Source organism: Sitodiplosis mosellana, unplaced genomic scaffold (genome assembly GCF_009176505.1).
Source record: "Sitodiplosis mosellana isolate CC-2019 unplaced genomic scaffold, AAFC_SMos_1.0 Smas_scaffold_2, whole genome shotgun sequence".
NCBI lineage: Eukaryota > Metazoa > Arthropoda > Insecta > Diptera > Cecidomyiidae > Sitodiplosis > Sitodiplosis mosellana.
This window is the reverse complement of record NW_022595245.1, coordinates 2,482,325-2,505,116: the sequence shown is the minus strand read 5'-3', so window position 1 is coordinate 2,505,116 and position 22,792 is coordinate 2,482,325. Positions and strand designations below refer to the sequence as shown.

The 22,792-nt window shown below is 37.1% G+C and overlaps 1 protein-coding gene across 4 annotated transcripts in view; it reads left to right on the top strand.

Moving 5' to 3' along the window:
- LOC129565436 (1-phosphatidylinositol 4,5-bisphosphate phosphodiesterase classes I and II) overlaps positions 1-22,792 on the top strand; it is a 124,135-nt gene that overhangs the window by 34,727 nt on the left and 66,616 nt on the right. For all 4 annotated transcript variants that reach the window (XM_055440362.1, XM_055440360.1, XM_055440363.1 and 1 more), the window contains exon 3: positions 15,849-15,995. In XM_055440362.1, the coding sequence (XP_055296337.1) occupies positions 15,849-15,995 (147 nt within the window). The remainder of the gene's footprint in view (positions 1-15,848; positions 15,996-22,792) is intronic.

Sequence of the window (22,792 nt, the reverse complement as noted above, 5' to 3'; positions counted from 1 at the left end):
TGTGCTTCACTTGAAAACTGTATATTGTTTGTATAATTCTAAGATTCAAGCCCGCGTACAATCAAAGCTAAAGAAAGGAAAAAAGTTTTTTCTCTCTAGTCTCTAATATTTTTTTAAAATATCATCAACAGCAACAGTGTGAGTATAGCGTGCAGAGCAATTTATTTTGATTTGCTTAAAATAATTCCGCATGTATGCCACACGCATAAAGTTGCGTTAAATTGCCAGTCGTTGAGGCAATTTGTGCAATGCGCTTGCTGAAACACACCAACTCACACGCAGAACAATCACATCTGATGCTCTCTTGCATGAATGTTGACGCTCAAACACAAAAAGTGGCGTGAGATGTTGAGAACCATTGAGTGCGTGAACAAGAATCATGGTTTTGAAAAATGAAAAAACACACGCGCGCGTATGCTGTGTGCTTGCTCGGCCGAAAGACATTTAAAATGTTATGTGCGTTTGCTGTGTGAATTTATTGTTATTAAAACCATTATACTACAGTTGAATTGAGGATCGTTGCTACAAATTCCACTTGTATGTAGAAACGTTTGGTATTTATTGGTGCGCGTTCGCATGTTCAAATGTATAACACATTTTATGAGGCCTGGTCGCGTCTGTCTGGAAAATTTTCATCGTGCGCTCAAGTGCGAGACAGAAACAGGGTTGACGAAACTTTAGAGACGCTTTTGCTACACGCACGATTATCATCCGCACGATTTTCTTCCAACACCATTCAAGACACACATCACACAGCTCAACACATCACACGAAGTCAAAGTCCCACCCAATTTTTGCCATTCATTCGGCGAGTTTATCTCCCGAAAAAATGCACGCCAAATAAACCGACGCATAAATGCCCCCCAGACTATATTCACAAAAGCTAATCTTATCGTGTCTTCAAGACAGTTCACCGTCTTTTTTCGAATTAAGCTGACTGCCAACATATAGATTTTTCGAAACATTTTCATGAAGGCTATTCTTGGGTGGAGAAAATTCCAGTGTTACGACAAATGTTTGAAGTTTCATGAAGAAAAAAACTCTCTTTTATCCATTATTCGTTTGATTTTTTTAATCTCCTTCGTCTCTTATTATTCTAAACAATGTGATTTGTGTGTCTACGTCTAGGATGCTCCACATTTTCAACCTATTTGCACGGCCCGCCGCAGTGCCAGCACTTGTCACAGTCTGAATGCGTTGTACACAAAGCAAAATCATAGCTTTGTGCATGTGTTTTCATTGTAAAACACCATTTACTACTATCTGCACTGTCGCACCATTTCCAACAACGGCCTTTGTTACAGCCCGTATAATTACTGCATTTCGGTGGTAGCTTTGATTCGGCTGTCAATGTTGTTTTATCCGCGTCTACTATTTCAACATCTATTGTATTTGACTGAATATCCTCCACTGTACTCGGTTTCCCACTAACTGCATGCAATGCGATGCAACACACAATTAACGCCAGGAACGCAAATACTGTTTCCGATTGAATTGACATCACGTTAAATCGTTTCGGTGCGAATTATTTTCAATTCTGTACATCACACGGGTATTTATATGCAAGTCTCGTGTAACTAAGTGGACACTTTTCCAGGAATTGCAATGATTACATTTCTTTGGAAATACCAACGTCAACAGTCAGCTCAATCAACGGCGTCATTACTTATCACTTCATTAAATAAACATTGGTTTTACTCGGAATAATTGGTTTTACGGTTATCAAGAGGCGAATATCGGAACAGTGCGAATGTGCATGGCTGTGACGTTTGACTTGGATTTTTTTAGTAAAGATTTGAAATGCGTCAAACATTGAGTTTTCAATGTTTTTTTTTATCCAAGTAGAAGACGTAAAATGTGCGAAATCTATTTTCTTACCAATTCTAACGAGATGACGATGATTTGAAAATCCTGTAGGAAGGCCATCTTTAGCAAGTAACTGATTTTTCAAATAGAACGAAACACGTAAATAATTATGATTACGATTTAGCTTGTTACAAAGGGTTGACCGAGTGCACAATGATACTAGAAAAAAAGAATTAAAAAAAAAACAAACAAAAATGAAACAGATGTCAAAGTTGAAAAAAAAAGTGGTAACGGTCACATTCCATTCGAGGAATATGGACGACGTCGAACGAAACAGTTCTCTGAAAAAGAATATGAACGTTCGTTTAATTAAAACTAACAACTTTTGATTAATATTATCTGGGGATTTCCAAAGTCAGTTGATAAAACATGTGCACAGCAATAAAGCTTAAATTTATTCTTTCCCCGATGAGAGTTATTCAAATAGTAACTCAGCATGGTGAACCAAAATCAACCACATCATTTATTTTTGTTACAATTTCTATCATTTCGAAGGAAGAAAAGAACATGACCAATGGGGAATGAACATATTTTAGAACTATGATGAAAAGGTCATTCTCTGAATAAAACCAAAAAAAAAAACGGAAATGTCAAATCATTGTTTTTTTTTTTCAACTATATTCGATTAAAATTCGAAAAGGTTCGACTGTGTCGGTTCATTCATGTTAACATTGTCATAAATATGTTGACCTTTATTTCCATTAAATGATAACAAACAAGTGATATGAATCATCCGATTAGTGGACCCAAGGGCATTATTTTCCATTTAATTACAGTATTTTTTATAACGTTTTGTTATTATTGGTGGCGTCTCATAAATCAACAACATACTGAAAACAAGCGGACCGACTTTTTTGGTGGAAGGAGGGCTTGTTGTTAAACCGAATGTCAATAACAAAACTAATGCCATTAGAGCCTCACACTTGTAGTTTGTTCGATTCCAATCAATACACGGATCGTCAACACTTGTCGGAATGCAGAGACCATATTTCGGAGGAAGAGTAGATTTGAACAAATGAAGAGTCCCTGTGGGAAATTCCGACTGGGGATGGATTGTGGGAGTATATATACTCCACTACAGTGTGTATATTTTTGTGATACACCCGGAAGTTTTTTATATCAACGTTTTTTTCACACTGATAACATCTGAATGGCAATCGAATATGATGTTAAAAGTATTCTATTTTCCCATTACATGATTGAAAGCATGTAAACTGATAATTAAAAAAAAATGTCAAAGAAAATGTCACGTTTCAAATCAACAATCGTATAAATAGTCCTTTGAATGACTAAACCAAAACCATATAATCCCACTGGGAAGATGATTTCAACAATCATCCTCGTATTTCTTACATTGGTCGTGTATCGTGTGTCATTTAATGTCGTTTGTGGAAAGTCGAATTTGAATTTTGAGTCGGAACTAAACGTTATTTTGACATCCATTTCTCGTCACTTTGGAACTTTTCCACACTGAACATGCGGCTGGGAATAAGTCAATCTGTTCGAATGAAGCCGGTTGCCATCGCGCTTATTGCTGGGCGAGTCGTGATTTAAGCACTGATCCAAGCTAAGAATTTCATTTGAATTTTATTTTGCCCCAAAAAATGCAGAAGAAAAACAAGAAGTTCAATTGTTTGTACTTTTGCTTTGCAACACAGTTCAGTGTACACTTTTTTGAGTTAATTAATCAATTTATTGTAAACACATTGTAATCATATCAGCAGAGAATGTCTACACATAGATTTATTCAAATAAATTTATCGATATTTTTCATGCGTTGCGTTGTTGTAACGCTTCTACAGTACAAAGTTCATATTCTCTTCTGGGTGCCAAGTCAATTTTGCTGTATTCGGCTGGGATCAGCCTCAAATTTGACTTGGCAAGGAACATGAATTTTATACTGCGAATGCGTTGAAACATCGTAATGCATGAAAAATGTCGATAAATTTATTTGATATTTTTAGTTTATTTGAATAAATCTATGTGCAGATATTCTCTGCATATCAGGAAGCGTTGCTATATATAAAGCCATGAACACCCGAATCGAATCTAATTCAACACTGTTGCAGGGAAGCCAACGTCCGACATCAAGCTAGCCACGATAAAGCCTCCGGTCGTTCACACAACAAAGCGCCGTATGCCAAAGCTGCCAACGAAATGTGCAATATCTTTCTGTTATACCTGCGGTTGCATATGGTGACATCGAAAAACCATCAGAAATCTTAAGTTTTCATTCAAATATTTCTCGAAATTGCATTAATTTAGCAAATTTCGATATGATTTTGTTGTATCAAATAAATGTGTGTACAAAGAGAATTTTTCGTCATCATTCTTATTGAGTCTGGTTTTTGTGATATCGAATTGAATCAAATCTGATCTGATTTACCAAATAGTAAACTAATACTCGAAGTAACTAGAAATTTTAGCAATTAATCGTGGGTTGAAGATGTGGAAAAAAATTCACAGTCAGTAAACGTCAGTAAATAAAATTGAAAATTGTCAAATGAAATAAACTTGCCAAACTATAATATCAGTTTCGCGTCAGTGAGGCTATTAGAGTGCATTTCAGACGTTTCATTAACTTCTGCACGTTTTCAACGCTATTTCTCCATTAAATTCTCAGTTTTGATGTTGATGAATGTATTTTGACTTCATTTTGACTTCATCTTACCATACAAATACTGACTGTTGTTCCACAACGCCCTATTTTTGTTACGAATTTGAAATCAACAGCGGCAAGCGGAATCAACATCCATAAATACCGAAAACGAGATAATATTTCGATTACGACGAATAGCGTCAGGAATGTTGATATTTCAATGCGTCTCTATAGAGAAATGTATTTAATCAATTTGAAGGCATTTATTTGTGGTTATCAGTCAACGACAAATGAATGCATTTCATGCAAATATCAGTGGAAGTAGAAACTTGCCTTACAAAGTAGCATTGAATGAAATACCATGATGAAAATTGACTAACGGCAGCTGTATTGCAAAGCTGCTCATATTAAACCGAATTGAGATTGGATTGAATTAAATTCATAGGAAACTAATTTCAAAACAGTCGACTGCTTGCATTATAAACTTTATAATATGTTTGCATTGACAACTGGTGCATGCAATTATGAAAACGACTCGTTCACATAGTCTCAATCAAACAAGAAAATCCGAAACATATTTGGAAACAAAAATGATATTAAATTCATTTCTATCAAAGCAAATAGTCGTCTTTCTATTCAAAATCCAAGATTGGGCAATACAAAGAGAAAAAAAGGAAATAAAATGTTTATTTCAATCAGAATTCATGAGTATTTCGGGTGACCTTTTGAGCAGAAAGCTATGGAATGTATCTACGTTTTCAATTTGAACGGTCTTCCATATTCGGTATAATTTGCTATTCGCAGAGATAAAACTTTGAGTCTCTTGAGCGTATTCAAATTGTCCATTGGAAAAATAAAAAAAAACACGTGAAAATAGAGAGAGAGAGCGAGCCAAAAAGGAAAACCTCTCGAATTTCGTTTCCTTAGTGCCATGATAAATATATGCAAACTACGTAAACAGTGAATGTTGTTTGTTGTTTGTGAGAACAACGGACGCCCGTTATCTTCTGTATGACATGGTTTACACATTTCTATTTGTGCATCATACATTTGATGGTACGTCGGTCCCAATCTAAATATAGATACGATTTTTTCCCTCTATCTTCTCTGCTGTGATGCACCCTCAATCATGCCTTTGCTGTCCCATTAAAATATATCTACATGTCGAGAATAGAATAGAATTGTGCCTTTCTTTGTGTGTGTGCTTTTTTTCGGGTGAAAGACAACATCGAACATGACCTAAAAAATAAAAACCAACTTATGCAAGGATGAGACGTGCATGAAATGTGAAGCTAAAGGCAAATAAAGCGTTATTGCTTGAATAGAGTTTGTGTTCTTTTTTCCCTTTCACATTCATCCATTTCATTTTGGATTTGGTGAAAAAAAAGCAGTTTACGTCATGAAAACTGGGCTAGTACATTGTGCTTCTTACTTTCTCTCTCCCGCCCGCGCGCATTCATTCAGGAACAAAAACAAATAAAGCCCATTGAAAGGGTGTGTAAATGAAAACACACGCACACACATACCAAGTCATTAACTATATCTATATCCCACAAGCTCCGTGTAAAATGTTGGATAGCGTTGAAAAAAAGCGAACGAACGAACGAACGAATATCGAGGTTCAATTGCATGGCCATACATTTATTGGTGAAAATTTCCATTGCATTTTGCAAAGTAGACGCTTTTCATTTAGCAGCCCATTATTACACCTTTTGTTTGCTTTTCACTTTACTTTCGTCCGCTCAAATGCATTCAATCTGAGGCTGAAGTAACCAAAAAAAAACATACACAGTAGCTTCTCTCTCTGCCTCGCTCGCATTTTCTATAGCACATACAATGAGCATACATTGTGCATGCTTTTCGAAAAGCCAATGAATTCAGAATATATGCATCAATGGCGATGACGTCGTTGTGACCAACAAAAAAAACAACAACAACAACAACGACACAGAGAATGAAACAAAAAAAAATCCTTGAATCTATCGGATCGCCCAGTGTGAAACGAACGCAGCACTTTCGGAACACTAAATTTTTATGTCTATCAACTGTGCGGTTATGATGCTTTCAACTCGCCAACTTTACATTTACTTTTCGGTGGTATTTCGGCCAAACTACAAAATGGAAATCCAATTTTGTTGCGTCCAAAGGAAAGCACACCCAAGTTTTCCACCGATGAAATTACTTTGATGCAATAATAGATTTAGAGAGTTTTAAATGCTATTAAGTGGCTTTAAAAGTTTACAAAACTTTCGAAAAAGTCAAAGCCTCAATTTGGGGCACGTATAGAAATACACACGTACGCACGCACGCACGCCCGCACATGTAACCATTTTATTCAACATTACCATTAGTTTAATTAAAATGAAGATGTTTATTTACAAGAGAATCATCTCATGGTCGATGCGTAGAAATGGTTTTTCCCTTTGGTAAGCCCAGTGTTAGAGAAATGAATTCGCGCCTTTTTGTACAGCGAGGTAAAGAGCAAGGCAGAGGTAGCAAGACGAAAGTGAACAGGGAAAGAGGTAGAAAGTGAGAAATGGGAGAGGAAAATTGGTTGCGATTGTTGGTTGTTTGCCACTGAGTTATTTCACTGCGAGAGATTCATTTGACGTATGAGTGCTATAACCGCGTTGACGCATGCTATAACCAAATGCTTCGAGTGTTGCGCACAAAGCGAACGAGACTCTAGACTATTTATGCAGTTTTGCATTTATCAGAACAGATAAAACCATTTAGCATTGATCCACGGGGCACCATAAGCATACATCGTACAACCAGGCCCCTTTTATTATGACACACAACAAAGGTTTTTGTTGTTCAAAGTGAGAGTCAAACACACACATCGAGCGCGACGTGCATAAAGCTTCCAAACACAAAATGGTGATGTTCAAATTACTGTTGGTATCACTATCGCATCCGGCCACATCAACTATAAAACAATGAAAGTGTGGCATGAGTGTGTGTGCTGGAGTCATTTTACAATGGCCCCATTTTTCGTGAAATGTGCACGATGCCTCTGGGAGATTTTCGGGAGAGGCGAGAAAATTGTACGAGAGCAAAAAAGAGAGAACACACATTCAGCAAACATTCTAGCGCCATAGATCGATGGTGACAAATTCAAATGTGGTCTTGTGCACACACTCACATGTATTCTTCGCTGAATTCAAAGCTAATAAATTGCATGAAATTACTAGTGGTGATTACACGCGTTGTGAACAAACACAGAACACGATTCTATTTAAGAGAGTAGACAGGGCATGAAACTACCAAGTTTGCCAATGATAAGGGAAAATAATTGATATATCATTCCTACCCGCCTTTTTTCGCTGTTTCTATTCATTTTGGTTTCGACGTATAAAACTCATGCGAAGCGTGAATGCATTTCGGAAGTTCACAGTAATTCATGTTATATAACGGCCGCTTTTTTCGCTCGTTCCATCTCTATGAGATATTGCTCAATTTGATATGACAATGTGCTCCAAAATATATTGGGTTCCCTGTATCGTTTCATTTTCTTTATTTGTCTGATTTACTGAAGCGAATCATAGCAACGTATATGCTCAAAGTGGAGAGATCCACTGAAACGAGCGAAAAAACCCTGAAGAAAACGATAACGATGATGATGATGATGATACTGGATTTGAGGAGCCCTTCAATTCATCGCCAAACTTCTTATCATTAAATTGTTTGGCTGCGAGTATAGTTATTTGAATTCGATAAACCGTTTATGTTGTTCACTTTCGCAATTTAAGTGGCGTGCATGCGAATAAGAGAAAGAACTAGCCCAAGACATGTCGATTGGATGTTAGTATCACTTGATATTAAGTTCTTAAAGAAGCTCAACAATAAGAAAGGCGCTTCGCATTTCGAGGACGACACATCGATCTGGAACAAAATATCCAATAGTTATTACTCACGTGTGCACGGAAACTAATCTCATCCAAATACCGAATCGATTTAGTTTCAGCAAAAAAGGCGACACCAGTCTCTATAACGACCAAATTTATCGGCACAAAATCGTTTATTTGTGCGTATTTTGTGTGTGATTTACACACAAATACTACGAACGAAGTGAAACCGTAGAAAATGAATAGCGTTTGAAATGTTGATTATTATTATAGAATCTTCCATACGCAAACAGCCCTCTTTGTAAAAACAAACGGAAAAGTTCTATTTACGGAACGGACAGGCGTCCATTATATGTACAACATTACATCAATTATGTTTCGTGGGCCTTCGTGTAGCCAACGAAATATAATTCGTCCAAACAATTACCATTCACAATTCACATTTGATATTGGAATATAATTGAAGGAGAAAACGAATATTGGAATGTTTTTATTATCTGGTTTTCCTTTGGACATTTAAGGCCAAATGCTTTATCTTTCTTGTACGAATGAAATAACATGGCTCCCATGGAAAACACACCAAAAAGTTCAGCAGTAATAACATTGAAGTACCTTCTTATACATAGCGTCCCCTTTCCTTCTCTCTGTCTCTCTGTTCACATTCCCTTCCATCTCTCACTTCCATCTCTTGCTTTCCGTTGCCTTCTCTCGTCCTCTCTCTCTCTCTCTCACCTTCTCCATCTCATTCGCCCACCATGGAAAAAGTTTGATAACGAAAAAGTTTGAAATGTTCACGATTCTTGGTATTTCCGCTGACGAATTTGGCATGCGGCGCGTCCGTGTTTTTGTGTATTTAAATGTAATCAGCAATTGATTATGTTGATTAAATCACTTCAATTACGGGCTTAAAGCTTGCTTAATCGTAGCCAATCGTTGAAGTTGAGATTTACAATCGACAAACTTTGGCGTCGCATTGAATGTGTGGCAAAACCGAACCGATATTAAAACGAGGGCCACCAATGTTTTAACATGTTGAACATTAAGTCACGCGTGCTGCCAAAAGTAACGCCAAAAACGGAAGTGCGCACCAAAAGTATGAATTTTTCATTGACTTTTCACCCAATTATCGATAATTCGGAGCGTAATTTCGATGAAAATGAAAACGAACTATTTTTGGATCTTAATTTCTGGGTAATTGCTCGAAAACATCGACATGGGCTGAGACGCACATCAAAAGTCACATTTTCAGAACTAAAGTCAAAGTCAATCGCTTGGATTTATAATTAATTGGAATTTGTGAACTACGTTAAAGCGTACAGCGCTCATGTCGTATAATCAACCTGTTAGCTGTGGCTTCAATGGATTTTATACATATAAAACTTGCGGCCATTTCGTCGTTCATGTCAGAGACGATTTGTGGCCGCAAACGAAACCGTTTAAAACTTTATTGATGGCAATATTGTGAAACTACACCGGCAACCATTTTATTTGATTCACGAAAAAGAAAAACTTTTATTCGGACACACCATAGAAACACTTGGAGCGTTGGGGATTTTATGGTGGTCATTTTTTCGGTTTGATTGCATTAAATTGTTTACGACGTCAACTGAATTAAATGAATGTTGACGATATTTTCGGAATGTGGTGGATAAAATTGTTTCTTTCACCCTTAGTTGATGAGAAAAAATTGAAAAAGTTTCTGTGGTTTAGGAGAACGGGGAACCGCTTTTTTCTCTAATGAAAGTCGATTTTTTTTTCACAACCAAATTAAAAAAATAACTTTTTTCCACTTTTTTGTTGATCGAAAAGGCAAAAGATTCTTAGAATTTATCGTGTTTTTATCATTTCAATTATGTGGCGTCAAAATCACCAATTCAATTCAATTTTCAGTAGGTTGTTTACTTTATTTGAAACTATGCTCAACCAGCCCAAAGGTTAAGTCTTAATCGTGAAAAGTGTTGCAAAATGTCTGATTTGTTACCTCGCCAAGTGTAATAGTTCAGCATAATTATACACATTGCTCTTTTTACCTCAAACAATAAATTACATTAGCCAAACGAATGATTTGCCATGACTTCCTTCCTCTGGGATATATTCAAACATATCGCATTCACATCTCTCGTTGCGTTCCATTGCAAACGCTTTTTCACAAAAAACTACCTTACATTTTAACCTTTGCACGACTTTCCACGTGCATGACTATTCGACATTGCGCTCGGTTACACACATGCTGATTTATGTACACCATGCTTAAAATCATAATCGATGTGAATGCGTTCGCCAGGATCATACACACATATAAACAAATGGCTTAGATACACGAGATGAAAACGTTCAACATTTTTATTTTCAGCTAACGGCCCTCTCTTTTTCCTCGCTCCATCACACCATTTTTAGAATGTGCTTGCATCTGTGCCAGCACATCAGATAGAGATACACACACACCATCGAGCTCAATAATGACTTTATATCCTTTTCTATACACTTATGGTAATTGGGTGGCGACACACTTGAAATTTATTTTTACGACCGCCACACAAATCGGGCCAAATGTTTGGATTAAGCTACTTTGTGCCATTTTGTATCAAATGCCCCCTAGGTTTTTTGTTCTTTTTTTCTGGCCATATAACTGTAGCATTCTAGCTGAAAACTTTCTTGACTCGCCTTGAACTGTAACATCGTGATAATGTAACACATGGTTTTACGTCAGGCGTGTGTTTCATTTGTTCGTTATGTGCTACCACTGATTTCGACGTGTTTGAATGAACATTTCATTTGAAGTAAGTAAGAATACAATTTCTCAATCGAAGACAAACCAATTTCAACTTATTTCTCTAGATAAGCACTTTTTTCACGAAAAAAAGGTCAATTTCTTTCTATTTCTTGTAAGCTGTGCCTTTCTGATTACTTATAAATCACTGAATATTTCAAATTGGAATTTCCAATACATGAGAGGGTACAAGTATACATTGCTTGGACTTTTTATAAGTCGAAAAATAACAACAATGTCTACAAAGGCCATTGAAAATCACTCAAAATCTATATGATTTTCTCAAAGAAAAATATGCAAAAAATACATTTGTTTGTACCAAATAAAAGCCAGACATATTGAAGAAAAAAACCTCCCGGAGAACGTTTTCTTTTGCCAAAACAAGGTCACAAGCCAAAAGGCGGTACCAAGGATATAATTAATTTGGTCAATCTGCGAAAAAAATGCCTTGTGAAAGAGTCGACGACCCATTTCCCCAAAGCCATTAGGAGCTTACACGTTCTTAAATAAAGCTAACAGTTCACAAGCCATTCTGTTTAGCTTCATAATTTGTGAGAAAATCATGAAACCTCTTATGAAATTATTTCCATTTGACAGTTGTGCAAATTACATGTTTTCAATTCCACCTTCATCAAACATTGCGCTGTGGAAAATATTCATCCACGTCGACACGACGTGAGCAAACCAGTCTTTTAGTAGAAAAAAACATGGTCTGTGAATCAAAGCAAGGATATTATGAACACGATGACGATGAAGAAAACACAACGATTCATTTTGCGCATAATTTATGATTTTTATGAATGGAAACGAAGTAAAAAAAACCCATCTAATGTATTTTAATGGGAGACATGGTGTATGTGTGTTTTCTCTGCTCTTTCGCTCGCTACCTCCTATCGCTCCATATCCGTGAATGTACTGTTGCGGAAATTGATGGAAGTGAAGTTGGTGTGCGCACGAATTTCAAGGCACACGATCACAGCATTTCGGGTGTGATTGTTGATAAGGCGAAACGAACACCAGAACATCCATACATTTCACATTTGGTAATTCAATCGCAAGCGCTTGCTCTCACTCCTTCTCTCACCCTGTTCACATCCTGTATGCAAAGTGTAGAGGTGAAAAATTAACGGAACGCAAACTGAATTATGCATAAATGAAATGAAAACACAAAAATTCATACCAAATATAAATTGTCGGCGATGGTGATGTTTGAGAGTTGAATGTGACGATGAGAGTGTTTGACTCAACAATGTGGCAGTTTGAGTGATGAAATTGAAACAACACAACATCCATGCTGTTGCTCATGAGCAAGATTTTTGAAAAGTATGTGGAATTTTGAATTTTTGCCAAGCATATCAAACGAGTTTTGGCGAAGACGACGGATGACGAAGTCAGGAAGAGAGCCTTTTATCTTCATTTCCATAAATGTGCTCATTTTATTGAAAATTACGCATTTATTCTGTGTCTGCTCATGTCGTCGACAACAGCAACGACATTTGCTTCACACATCACACCAGTGATTTTCATATTCACTTTAGATTTTATACAAACGATCGCCCGATGTCGTATTTAGATTGCAAGACTCGTTCCATAACGACTTTCTCTGTTCCAATGGCGGTTTGTGTCTTTGACACCAAAACAATGCACAGGTTGATTGATGTTCTTGTTTATGTGATTAAGTCGTGTACAACGTGATGTAACCGTCATTTATAGACATTATGTGTCTATGCATTCGTACAGGATTGATTGAAGACGAGACCTTTATCATAGATTTCATATCAATTTCATTTAAATTTTTTAATGTCAATGCGTGTCATGAATAAAAATTGAAGTAGGCGTTTATATTCCGGCTGAAAATGAAAATTTCCATTTTTTGCAAGAAAATATTCTCTTTTCTTTCGCACAAGATTTTCTTCAAAACGAATAATATTAACTCAATTTCAATGCGTTTTTCCCCTCTAGCATGCTTCTGCAGAAATGGATTTCAACGAAAAACCAATCAGTTGTCATTTCCGCGAAGAAACGATCATTTCAACCGTTTTATCGTAAATCAATCATTTACTTCGAAGATGCCCTTCTAGATTCGCCTTTTATTTCGAACGATGATTATTTCCCCTTCGGTTGATTCAGTGGAAATGAATAATTATATCATTCAATAAGTTCTAATAATAAAGAACAGCTTCATAAACATGACTTCGAAGACTGCACTCTTTGTGCTTGTGTTGGCTGCAAATTGTATTTTGTTCACAAATTCGCATTTAATTCAAGAACACGCAAGTCTAGAATTAGGCGGAACATTATCAAACGAATCGATTTGGTTCGTTCATTTATCAACTGTTCATTTTTTTATAAATTTAATAATTTTCAATTTGTCATAATAAAAAAAATTGCAAAACAAATTCAATAAAGGTCAAACAATGTTGAAAGATAACCAAGTACTATATTGGATTTCTTTTGTAATGAAGTTTCCATTAAAAAAATGTGAAAATCAATATGTTCAATTCAATATGAATTCCATAATTGGTGCATTTTTTTGTTCCATTTTGCTTTTTACAAACGAGTGATTGGCGCATTCTCAAAATACCCATTGGTTTAATTATCCAAACTGCCCCTGAAATTTGCATTAACATTTCATGAGTTCTTTTTTGTCGGACGGCATTTTCCATCCTTCGTGCTAAATACAATTCATAAACAAAAACAATTCAAAGAAAAAAGATTTATTATCTTATGCGGACAGCAAAAGTATTATAATAATCCCTTCATGTCCATTGTCCAGCCAATTCCAGCTGAGCTGTTTCGATATGTGTGTCAGTGAAAAGTTTTTCAACCGAACGGGCTGTAATCAAGAGTCTAACGAATTAAATTATTGAATTTAATTAAGGTATAAATGAGTTGCACACTGTCAGAAGTGTTGTTGCAAAATAGCTCACGTCACGAATTTCAGCGGAATACATGTCGAGTTGTTGTTGCTGTTGTTTTTATTTCACTCAAAATGCAAAAAAGGGCTCGATGGAATGTTTGCACATGAAATTAATGCGAAAAGTGAAAAAAAAACTCTGGGAAAGCAATAAATAAACATGTTCGAACATTTAAATAAAACGCATGTCGGATTTTGGAATATTCCCGCCACTTTTTCTGTGCTTGACTCTCTCCAGTGTCTTTTTTTCTTTTTCTCCATGTGATTTATAGCGCTCGAACTATTTTATATTATACAGAGAGAAAGAAGTGAGATATACAGATCGGGCATTATATGAATAAATAACCAGCTTGTTCGATGGGCTTAATGCTGTTGAATAATCGATTAGTTACGTCGAAAATGCAATTCAAGCTATTCAAATCGACCAGAAATACAGTATCATTTGTACGAAAGAGAGAAAAAGAGAAAGAGAGAGAGTGAAAAGTCGCGCCATTTTTCCATTTGAAATTCAGTCGCATTTGAATGGTGAAATTGATAGCATTCCGTTTGAAATTAATGGAATGAATGTAATGTTAAATAATATTTCATTTTGCATGGAAAATATCAAGAGTGATTCAAACCACCACAAAAAAAATTGTTTGTACCCTGAACAAAGCATAGCAGGTTTATCTCACAATTCCATTAAATTTCGTTTGATGGGCGTGATGGTGTGGCCTTTGACGACCATGTTTTCTTTATTCATTTATAAGAGTTGGTTGAACTACCAACAAGTTCAACGAAATTCAATCGAATTGTCTGTTAATTGCAAACAGACGAAATTCCACGAACAAGCAATTTGATGGCGAGAGCGGCAGCAGGGTAAACGCGTGCAATTTCAGTCGCTTGTATTGAGTTTGCACTTAAGACACGCACTCACACAATTTTTAGGGATTATATGCGGTTAAAAAGGATTAATGAAAAATATGCATTCGTTGAACGTAATGAGAAAGCACAAAAGCGACGCCAAATTAATTCGATTCACTTGTGTTGCGTATGTACTTGTTTTGTGTATATTAAAAGGTTCATAAAAATGTAGCGGCCATTGAACGAAGATATGCATTTTTAAAAACGTACGCGTTAATACCCACGTTGAATGACACGAGTTCGGGTTGATTCTTGAAAAAGCCCAAAAATTGATTATTTTTCTCGTGTTTATGGCAAAACATTTGGTGCGAGGGCAAAACTGCCGCTTTTCTTGCTGTCAGATTGAAGAAGAATCGCTTGGAAAAGCGTTCGCTTTTTGGCTGCAATGTGTTGTTGTAACTACAGATATGCGTTGCTGTTAAATGACGTAAATCCGGATTATTAAGGCTTACTTCACTCCAATGCGATTGACTGCATTTGCCCTAAGTTGCAGGCAATGACAATGCAATAAATGTGTTGCGCTGCTGCTCGGTCTCTGTACATCGCAGCGAAAAATATACACAGAGCAATTGAAAAGAGAGCCAATCATGGGCCATAGCTATGCGCAGCACAGACAAAATCCTCTATATTAAAAAGTGATTTTCGCCGTTTCCTTCGGAAAAAAATGAAGCTTTCACTGTCGAACGAACGAGCTGCCTCGATTTCATAAGCTACAGGCCATTGTTCGGCAGTCAACGCTGATTGTCGCATAGTCAAGGCGACAACGAACAAAAATATTACTCTTTTGAGGTCTTTCCACTGTATTTGCCAACTAAGTAGTGATGTTGTCGCCTCGTATTGAATTCCAAACGCGAAATACGCGAAAAATACGACGAAAAAAATACCATCTCTCTCGAATGTTTTTTAATGATTTTTTTTTCTTTTCTCTCTTTTTCTCGAACACAGGAATCAACATCAGGAACACCCGTTACGATGCGCGTCGATCCGAAGGGCTTTTACTTGTGCTGGGTTGATCAGAATAACGAATTAGATATTTTAGACATAGCCACCATCCGAGACGTTCGAAATGGGCAATATGCCAAAAAACCAAGGGTAAGTCTCTAGTCACACACACACACACAATTCGGTATTGGGGTAGAAAAACCGTGAAAATGTGTTTACAGTTTTATTTGATTTGCTCAATTCTTACACTTGAATGTTAGCGCTTGTTTTTTTCTCTCACTCGGTTGGATGAAGTGAGAACAAGAGTGAAATCTTGCACATAGTGAGAGACTGTATGCTATTCATATTTGTTCGATGCGCCCGAACAAACCACTGCAAAGTATTTCGTCAGTGAATGTGCTTGCAAAATATTTGCGTAAATTTTTTTTCTTTCGTCTGTCGCTCTCATCCCGTACATATATACATACGAGACCCGCTGCTACTTATCGATGTTTCCAATGTAATCCGACAAATCGTGTGTGTAAACATTTATATCCAGCATTTAACACGAACACCATTGCTATTGGACACGAACAAATTTCATAAAATCGAAAATACTTGCTGCCCCCGCTCTTCATCTCTATTCACCATGGGCATGGACGAAGCAAATCAACGACGACGAAAACAATAGTTGAAACAATGAGTTTTTCTTTGCTGCTCAAATTGCCGATAAAATGTCCAAACACAAACACTCACAAGCGGCAGACACAAAGTAAATTATTTGCTTTCAAACATGTGTTTTAAGATTGCTGAGCATCTCAGCATTTCGTAAGGCACGGATATATCCAAGCATATCGACGACGCATACAGTGGCGTGAGTTGCTACGCGCAGCCGCAACGACTCGACCGAAGTGTGTTCAGTTGATGTGGCTGCACGCAGCAACAACATACACATTCCGGTCGAGTCGTTGCGGTTGCGCGTAGCAACGCACGCCACTGTATGCGTCGTCGATATGCTCGGATATATCCGTGCCTTACGAAATGCTGAGATGCTCAGCAATCTTAAAACACATGTTTATTTGCTTTCGAAACGAGACAAAAATATGAAAATGCGCGCACGACACAGCGCTTTGTTTACAATTGCTGATTTGGCACTACTTTCGCAAAATTGCACTTTCCTTCAATAGCAAATATTGAGACACTCCATTCGAGGGGAATAGAAAAGAGAGAGAAAGAGCGACAGTGAGCCACAGCGAGAGCGATAGCGAGAGAGAACGAGAAGAAGAGCAAGAGCGGACCGGACACAGTATGTATTTGGTCTGTGAGATGCGTCTATGGTAGTTTTTATACTCACTCACCATGTATATATCTACATATGGGCAATTTTTATTTTCGCCTTGGTCGCTTGTGCTACTTTGTGGACGTCAGCCATTTTTCGCTGGAGCTCAATCTCTGTTTTCCAACAAAATGAATTTTGTTTAACCGAAAAAATGCCAGTGTCTCGATTCATCGTTGGAAAAAGGTTCGATAAAGTTTTCTATGGCCATTTGGCCACTTTAAAATTGTTATTCATCGCTCTTGAACTTGTTTTGCTTCGTCGGAATAATAATGGTTTCCATAAATAAAATGGGATTTCGAATATATCTGGAGAAGAAAAAAAATGACGCGTTCGCACAAATATATATTGCATCACCAAGGTCCTTGCATTACTACGTACTCACATATATCACAAAATTTTATTACAATCATTAGCTCGGACAAATCTATTTTAAATTTGACTTTGGTACATTGCATTGCTGTACTGTGTGGTGACCTATCGTAACGTCGAAAATGCAACAATCACCCATAAATTTGATTAAAACGTTTATGAGAGTGATCCGAAATGGTTATTGGGCGAGAGTCAAACAATAACATGACGGAATGATTGAGTGTGATACGGGCTTATATGTGCATGTGTTTAGACTTGTTTTATGCATCGATTGGACTACGCAGTAAACAACATCGTATTGTTCAACTTTGACGCTTTAACGACGGCCACCCGAAATGAGCAATTTGAAATATTTACGAGCTGTACTTCGTACGTACGTAACGTTTGCTAATTATTTTGTTTGCTGCAGTATTCAGTACACTTAACTGTCGGCGATGGGAACAACAACCGTTGAAATCCGTGAACCTTGCGCGTTCGAACGTTTCCATGATATTTTACACTAATTAACTGTTTTTTTCCGATCAATGCATGCACATATGGCATATGCACAGCAAAAATTTCAAAACGTAACTAACAATTCGGCTCCAAATTCTAATTATAGGTCTGAGTTAGAATGAAACAAAGCGTTTTGTTTCCCTTCGATGTTCATTCGATTCAGTTGGCAAAAACAATGGAAAGATTAATTATTATGTTGAAATGGCCATCGATATTCGATTAAATCACATTCCGAGATTGGAACAAGAACCGAACTGAAATGAGGCAAAATCGAAAGAGAATCGAATGAAAACAGGACAAGAACAAGTAAATAGCAAAAGCAGAGCAGCGGAGCAAAAAAAAAACAAGAGTTTAGCCATATGAACGGAGCAAGAAGAGAGCAATCCGGAGACAGGCAAAACTTGACGCAAAATCACGGGTCATGGCAGACGAGTAAAAAGCAAATACATTCCGAAGCATGACAATTCAATTAAGTACGTTCTAAAGTGAAACATCAAATGCAGCCATGATTCTTGGTGATCGAAGAGATTCCATGCACGGATTAAATGTGTTTAACGAAGGATGTTCTCACGTTCACTCGCAACAATTAATTGGTTTGTTAAGAGCAGCAGCAGCAGCAACACACATATACATACGATGGGTGGGCGTCACATCGTATTTGCAAAATCGTCTCGGAAATGAAGTGCTTGAACAGCGACATGAAAGAGGCAATATATCTTAAAAGTGTAGGACACACCAGGCCACACTAATCATCGACGCCAATAGACCGCATTCGGTTGCTTTCATTCAAGCGCAGCAGCAGCAGTAACAACAATATGCATAAATCAAACTTGAAGTCGGCCAGTGTGAAAATTGGACGCTTTCCCACTCGGTACCTCTCTTTCTCTCTTCCTATCTTGCGCTCTCTCCCTCTTTTGATTGTGCAATAACCATAAATATATAAATATAAATGTTCGTTGACTTATGACCTTTATTCGCTATCTACGGAATTGACATTGGTTTGCTGATTATTACATATGTTCACTCTCTATGTGAGTGTGTATGTGTGGGTTCATATAGCCGTTTTACGTTTATGTGTTGATTGCTTAACACGGATATTCAATATGACGTCATTTGTGGCCGAGAGTCCTTTTTCCATTTGCGATTCTCGTTCGTTCGCGCTGGTTTGCTCACATTTATTTGTTTAGGCAATAAAATATAATATTTCGGATCGAATATCAATACCGCTGGTATTGTGCTATTCTCTCTCTCTCTCTCTCTCTCTCGTTCTCGATTCGTTGGACGCCTTATTTTCGGATTGGTTTTCCACCACAAATTCACGGCGGAGATTAAAATCATGTATCAATGTTGTATACGTATGTATTGGGAAAAAGATGTGCTTAATTCTATGGGCCACAGTGTGATATGTACACGAGAATTCGATCCAAGTTATGATTTACGGAAAGGCACAACTGAAATGCGATTAGAGCCAAAAGATGTGTTTGCCATTCGGATTGAAACGCTTGCAAACTTTTTTGGCAACATCGAATACGTGTGTAGTTCCATGTCAGCTGAGCATATATCCAACGGCTTCAATGCTGAAATTAGCGTAGATAATTCAAGCAGGTAGCACAAAGTTTTCACATTTCTTTTGTAAACTTGAGTCAATTATGGAGCATGCATTTCGGGTCGTCGAGCCACAACGCTTAGCAAATCTCTCAGCAACATCATACGATTCATTTCCCGAACAATGAAACACGGCAGCAGGGAAATAGTGTATGGTTGTTGTACTTCGGAAATTGTTGAGCCAAGGTTCAGAGCTCAATTCATGAAGTAATTTTTCTTAATCTTGTACAACAATGGGAAACGTCAAACAATTTTCGAATTTACCGCCTCATAATCACTCGCCTTCACTCTCTTTCTCTCTGTGACTCTCTCGCTCTTCCGTGTACGCACTCATGTCCCGATCCTGATTTCGATCCGAATCACGTATAATTACATATGTAATACTATATTATATTAGTATAATACACATGCCCTGAATTCCCGTCACCAAGGCTGGAATTCTAAGAATTCCACCGAAATCGTTCGGAATTATTTTTTTCGTACGTAAGACTATATTGGAGTGAAAGAGAGAGATTCCACAATTTTTTACCGTTCCATCGGAATTATTCCGATAATTGAAGGAAGAGTGGATTGTGTGAGAAATAATTCCGGTGGAACGCTGCAAAATAGTGGAAACTCTCTCTTTCACTCCAATATGGTCTTATGTACGAAAAAAATAATTCCGAACGATTTTGGTGGAATGACTTAGAATTCCAGCCCAAGACTCGACTCCAATAATGACTGTCAAATGGTTTTCCCACGGAAAATTTACCATAAATTTATATTTGTAAATGCCTGTTCATCCCTTATCTTGTCGCAATAATTTATGCATTGCAATTTACATGTGCAGAATTAACATATTTTTCGCTCGTTATTCTATTCAGCCTTCGAGCACAGCACACACACACACACATACAGCCGAGAGCACAATTACCATGTGTTTGCATCGGCTTAGTAACTTATTGAAAAAATCTTCTTATTGCTTTTGCCATCAAATACTTATGAATTCGTAATGGTTTCGTCTTTGACGCGGCAACTAAAAACAAATATGACAGCCCCGAGTTATTTTTTCCATATTTGGTGAATGTGCTCAATTTTTTAATGGAAGAAGCGAAAGCACAGATGAATATGGGGAAAATGGAGAGAAGAGAAAGAAAGAAATGAGATAGAAAGATAAATGCAGAGAGGGAAAGGAGAAAAGACACTGAAATAGATGGACGATTCCAAAAGGAGGACACGGTTTGATTTCACTTTCCTGAACTAAATTTACTTTCAAGTGGCACTCAACAAAGTAAAGCACAAAGTTTTGCATTCACTTCATGAAAGTTTCGCGATGTTCTACCATTTTCTTTTGTTTTCCCAACTCCAACTCGACTATGCGAATCGGAATCAAAAGATACAACTTTGTCCAAGTGTTGTTATATAACATTGTTTTTATCGCTTACAACAAGCCTACTATACCTAAGTACATGCAAAGTTGATGTGCCATTTCTTTTGCATAATTGTTCTGCGAAAACTGGTTGCAACGAAAAGCAGCCGTGTCGCCACGAAGAGGTGAATCTCGGATTGAAATTCAGTGTGTTTTGCTCACCCAGCTCGAAGAGTTGCTTTAATCACGTTTTCAATTGGTGTACAGAGAAGAGTGCACCGCTGTCGAGTATTTATTTAAAAACAAAAGAACCTTTTGTTCGCTTTTCACTTGGTTTCCATATCGCTTGTTTCCGCACAAGACGAAGCAAACTTAACCGACATCAATTTTAAACAAAGCAAAAACTTTCATGATAATACAATTGTGATATTGATTTTGCTCCAGTAAATACGAGGTTGACGAGAAAGATGGAAAAAAACAAACTGTTGATATTGTAGCAACGCACTTTCACCTGACGTCATACAGCCCATAACGTACACACTCCAGTTCGAGTAGCAATGTTTAACAATGTAAAATAAGCTGGTGAAACAGCACTTTAGCCTGCTTTAGCTCAATTTATCTCCTTGAAATCGTTCAAATATGTATGTATCTATTTCAGCTTTTTGCTATCATCACCATCTTCTTTTTCGGTTTCTTCGTGCTACGAAATACTCGAAATACATATTTCACTTTGTAACCATCTTATTTCAGTCGTTGAAACACAATTTATACGGACGAAATAATAAAAAGAATGAGGCAAATGCAACGAAGCGAAACTTTTACATTGCACGCTAAATTGAAACCATCCTCCTGTATGTGTCTGTGAGTTAACTTGACTGTGCGCACGAGAAGCGGCCAATAAATGAAATAAGTTGTTAATTATTATTATTGTCGAAATGAAAAGATGCGAACGACACGAAGCCATTGTGCATCCGTGTCTGCAACTCGAAAATACATTGTATTGTACAGATGAGATTTTGACACACCAATCTTTACAGTTTTCATTTCATTCGGGGTTTTGATTGGCTTGAGTTCATGTGAATGGGATTCGGTTTCGGGCGCAAAGCAACAATAGTTGGCAAAAAAGAGGGAAGCGTTCGGAAACGTGTATAAACTAGCAATTCACGTGATGATTTCTTCGAGTTTTCCATTTAACTTTTCATTTCACCAGAAGTGAACAGATTTTCCAGCCTTCTCGAAGATATCAATAAAAACTTATAAGTCAAGATCATACATAGACTGAAATCTGAGCAAAAATTGGAAGAAAATGCGGAAATCAAAAAGAAATTGCTACATTTTCAACGTGAATTTGAATCGAAAATTATTGACATTGAAATCAATGTAGTCGAAAAGTTGGGCCATTACCCGAAATTGTACGTTTGGTAAATCTGCTGCTTTCATCATATTCAGAATCAAATTCAATTTCATCCCCATTTCAAAGTCACATAAAACGAAAAAGATGGCACTGATGACTAGCAACGGTATTTATGCATTGCATCTGTGTCCAATGAGTGGTAGTAATCAAGTTTTACCTTTTGAAATATAAATTAAAAACTTTTCATCATTAAAACGAAACGAAACGATAAAGACAAGGACTGAACATAGCGGCAATAAACAGATGTGCACAAAACAAATAAAAGTTCTATTAGATTTTTGTCTTTTATTCGCTTATTCTACCTTTGGCTATTATTCGACCCGCTGCTATATTAGGTTTCGGATGTTGGTTTTTGTTTCAGCCCGACAACGCAAGTGTTCCGCTTTCAGTGTGTATCA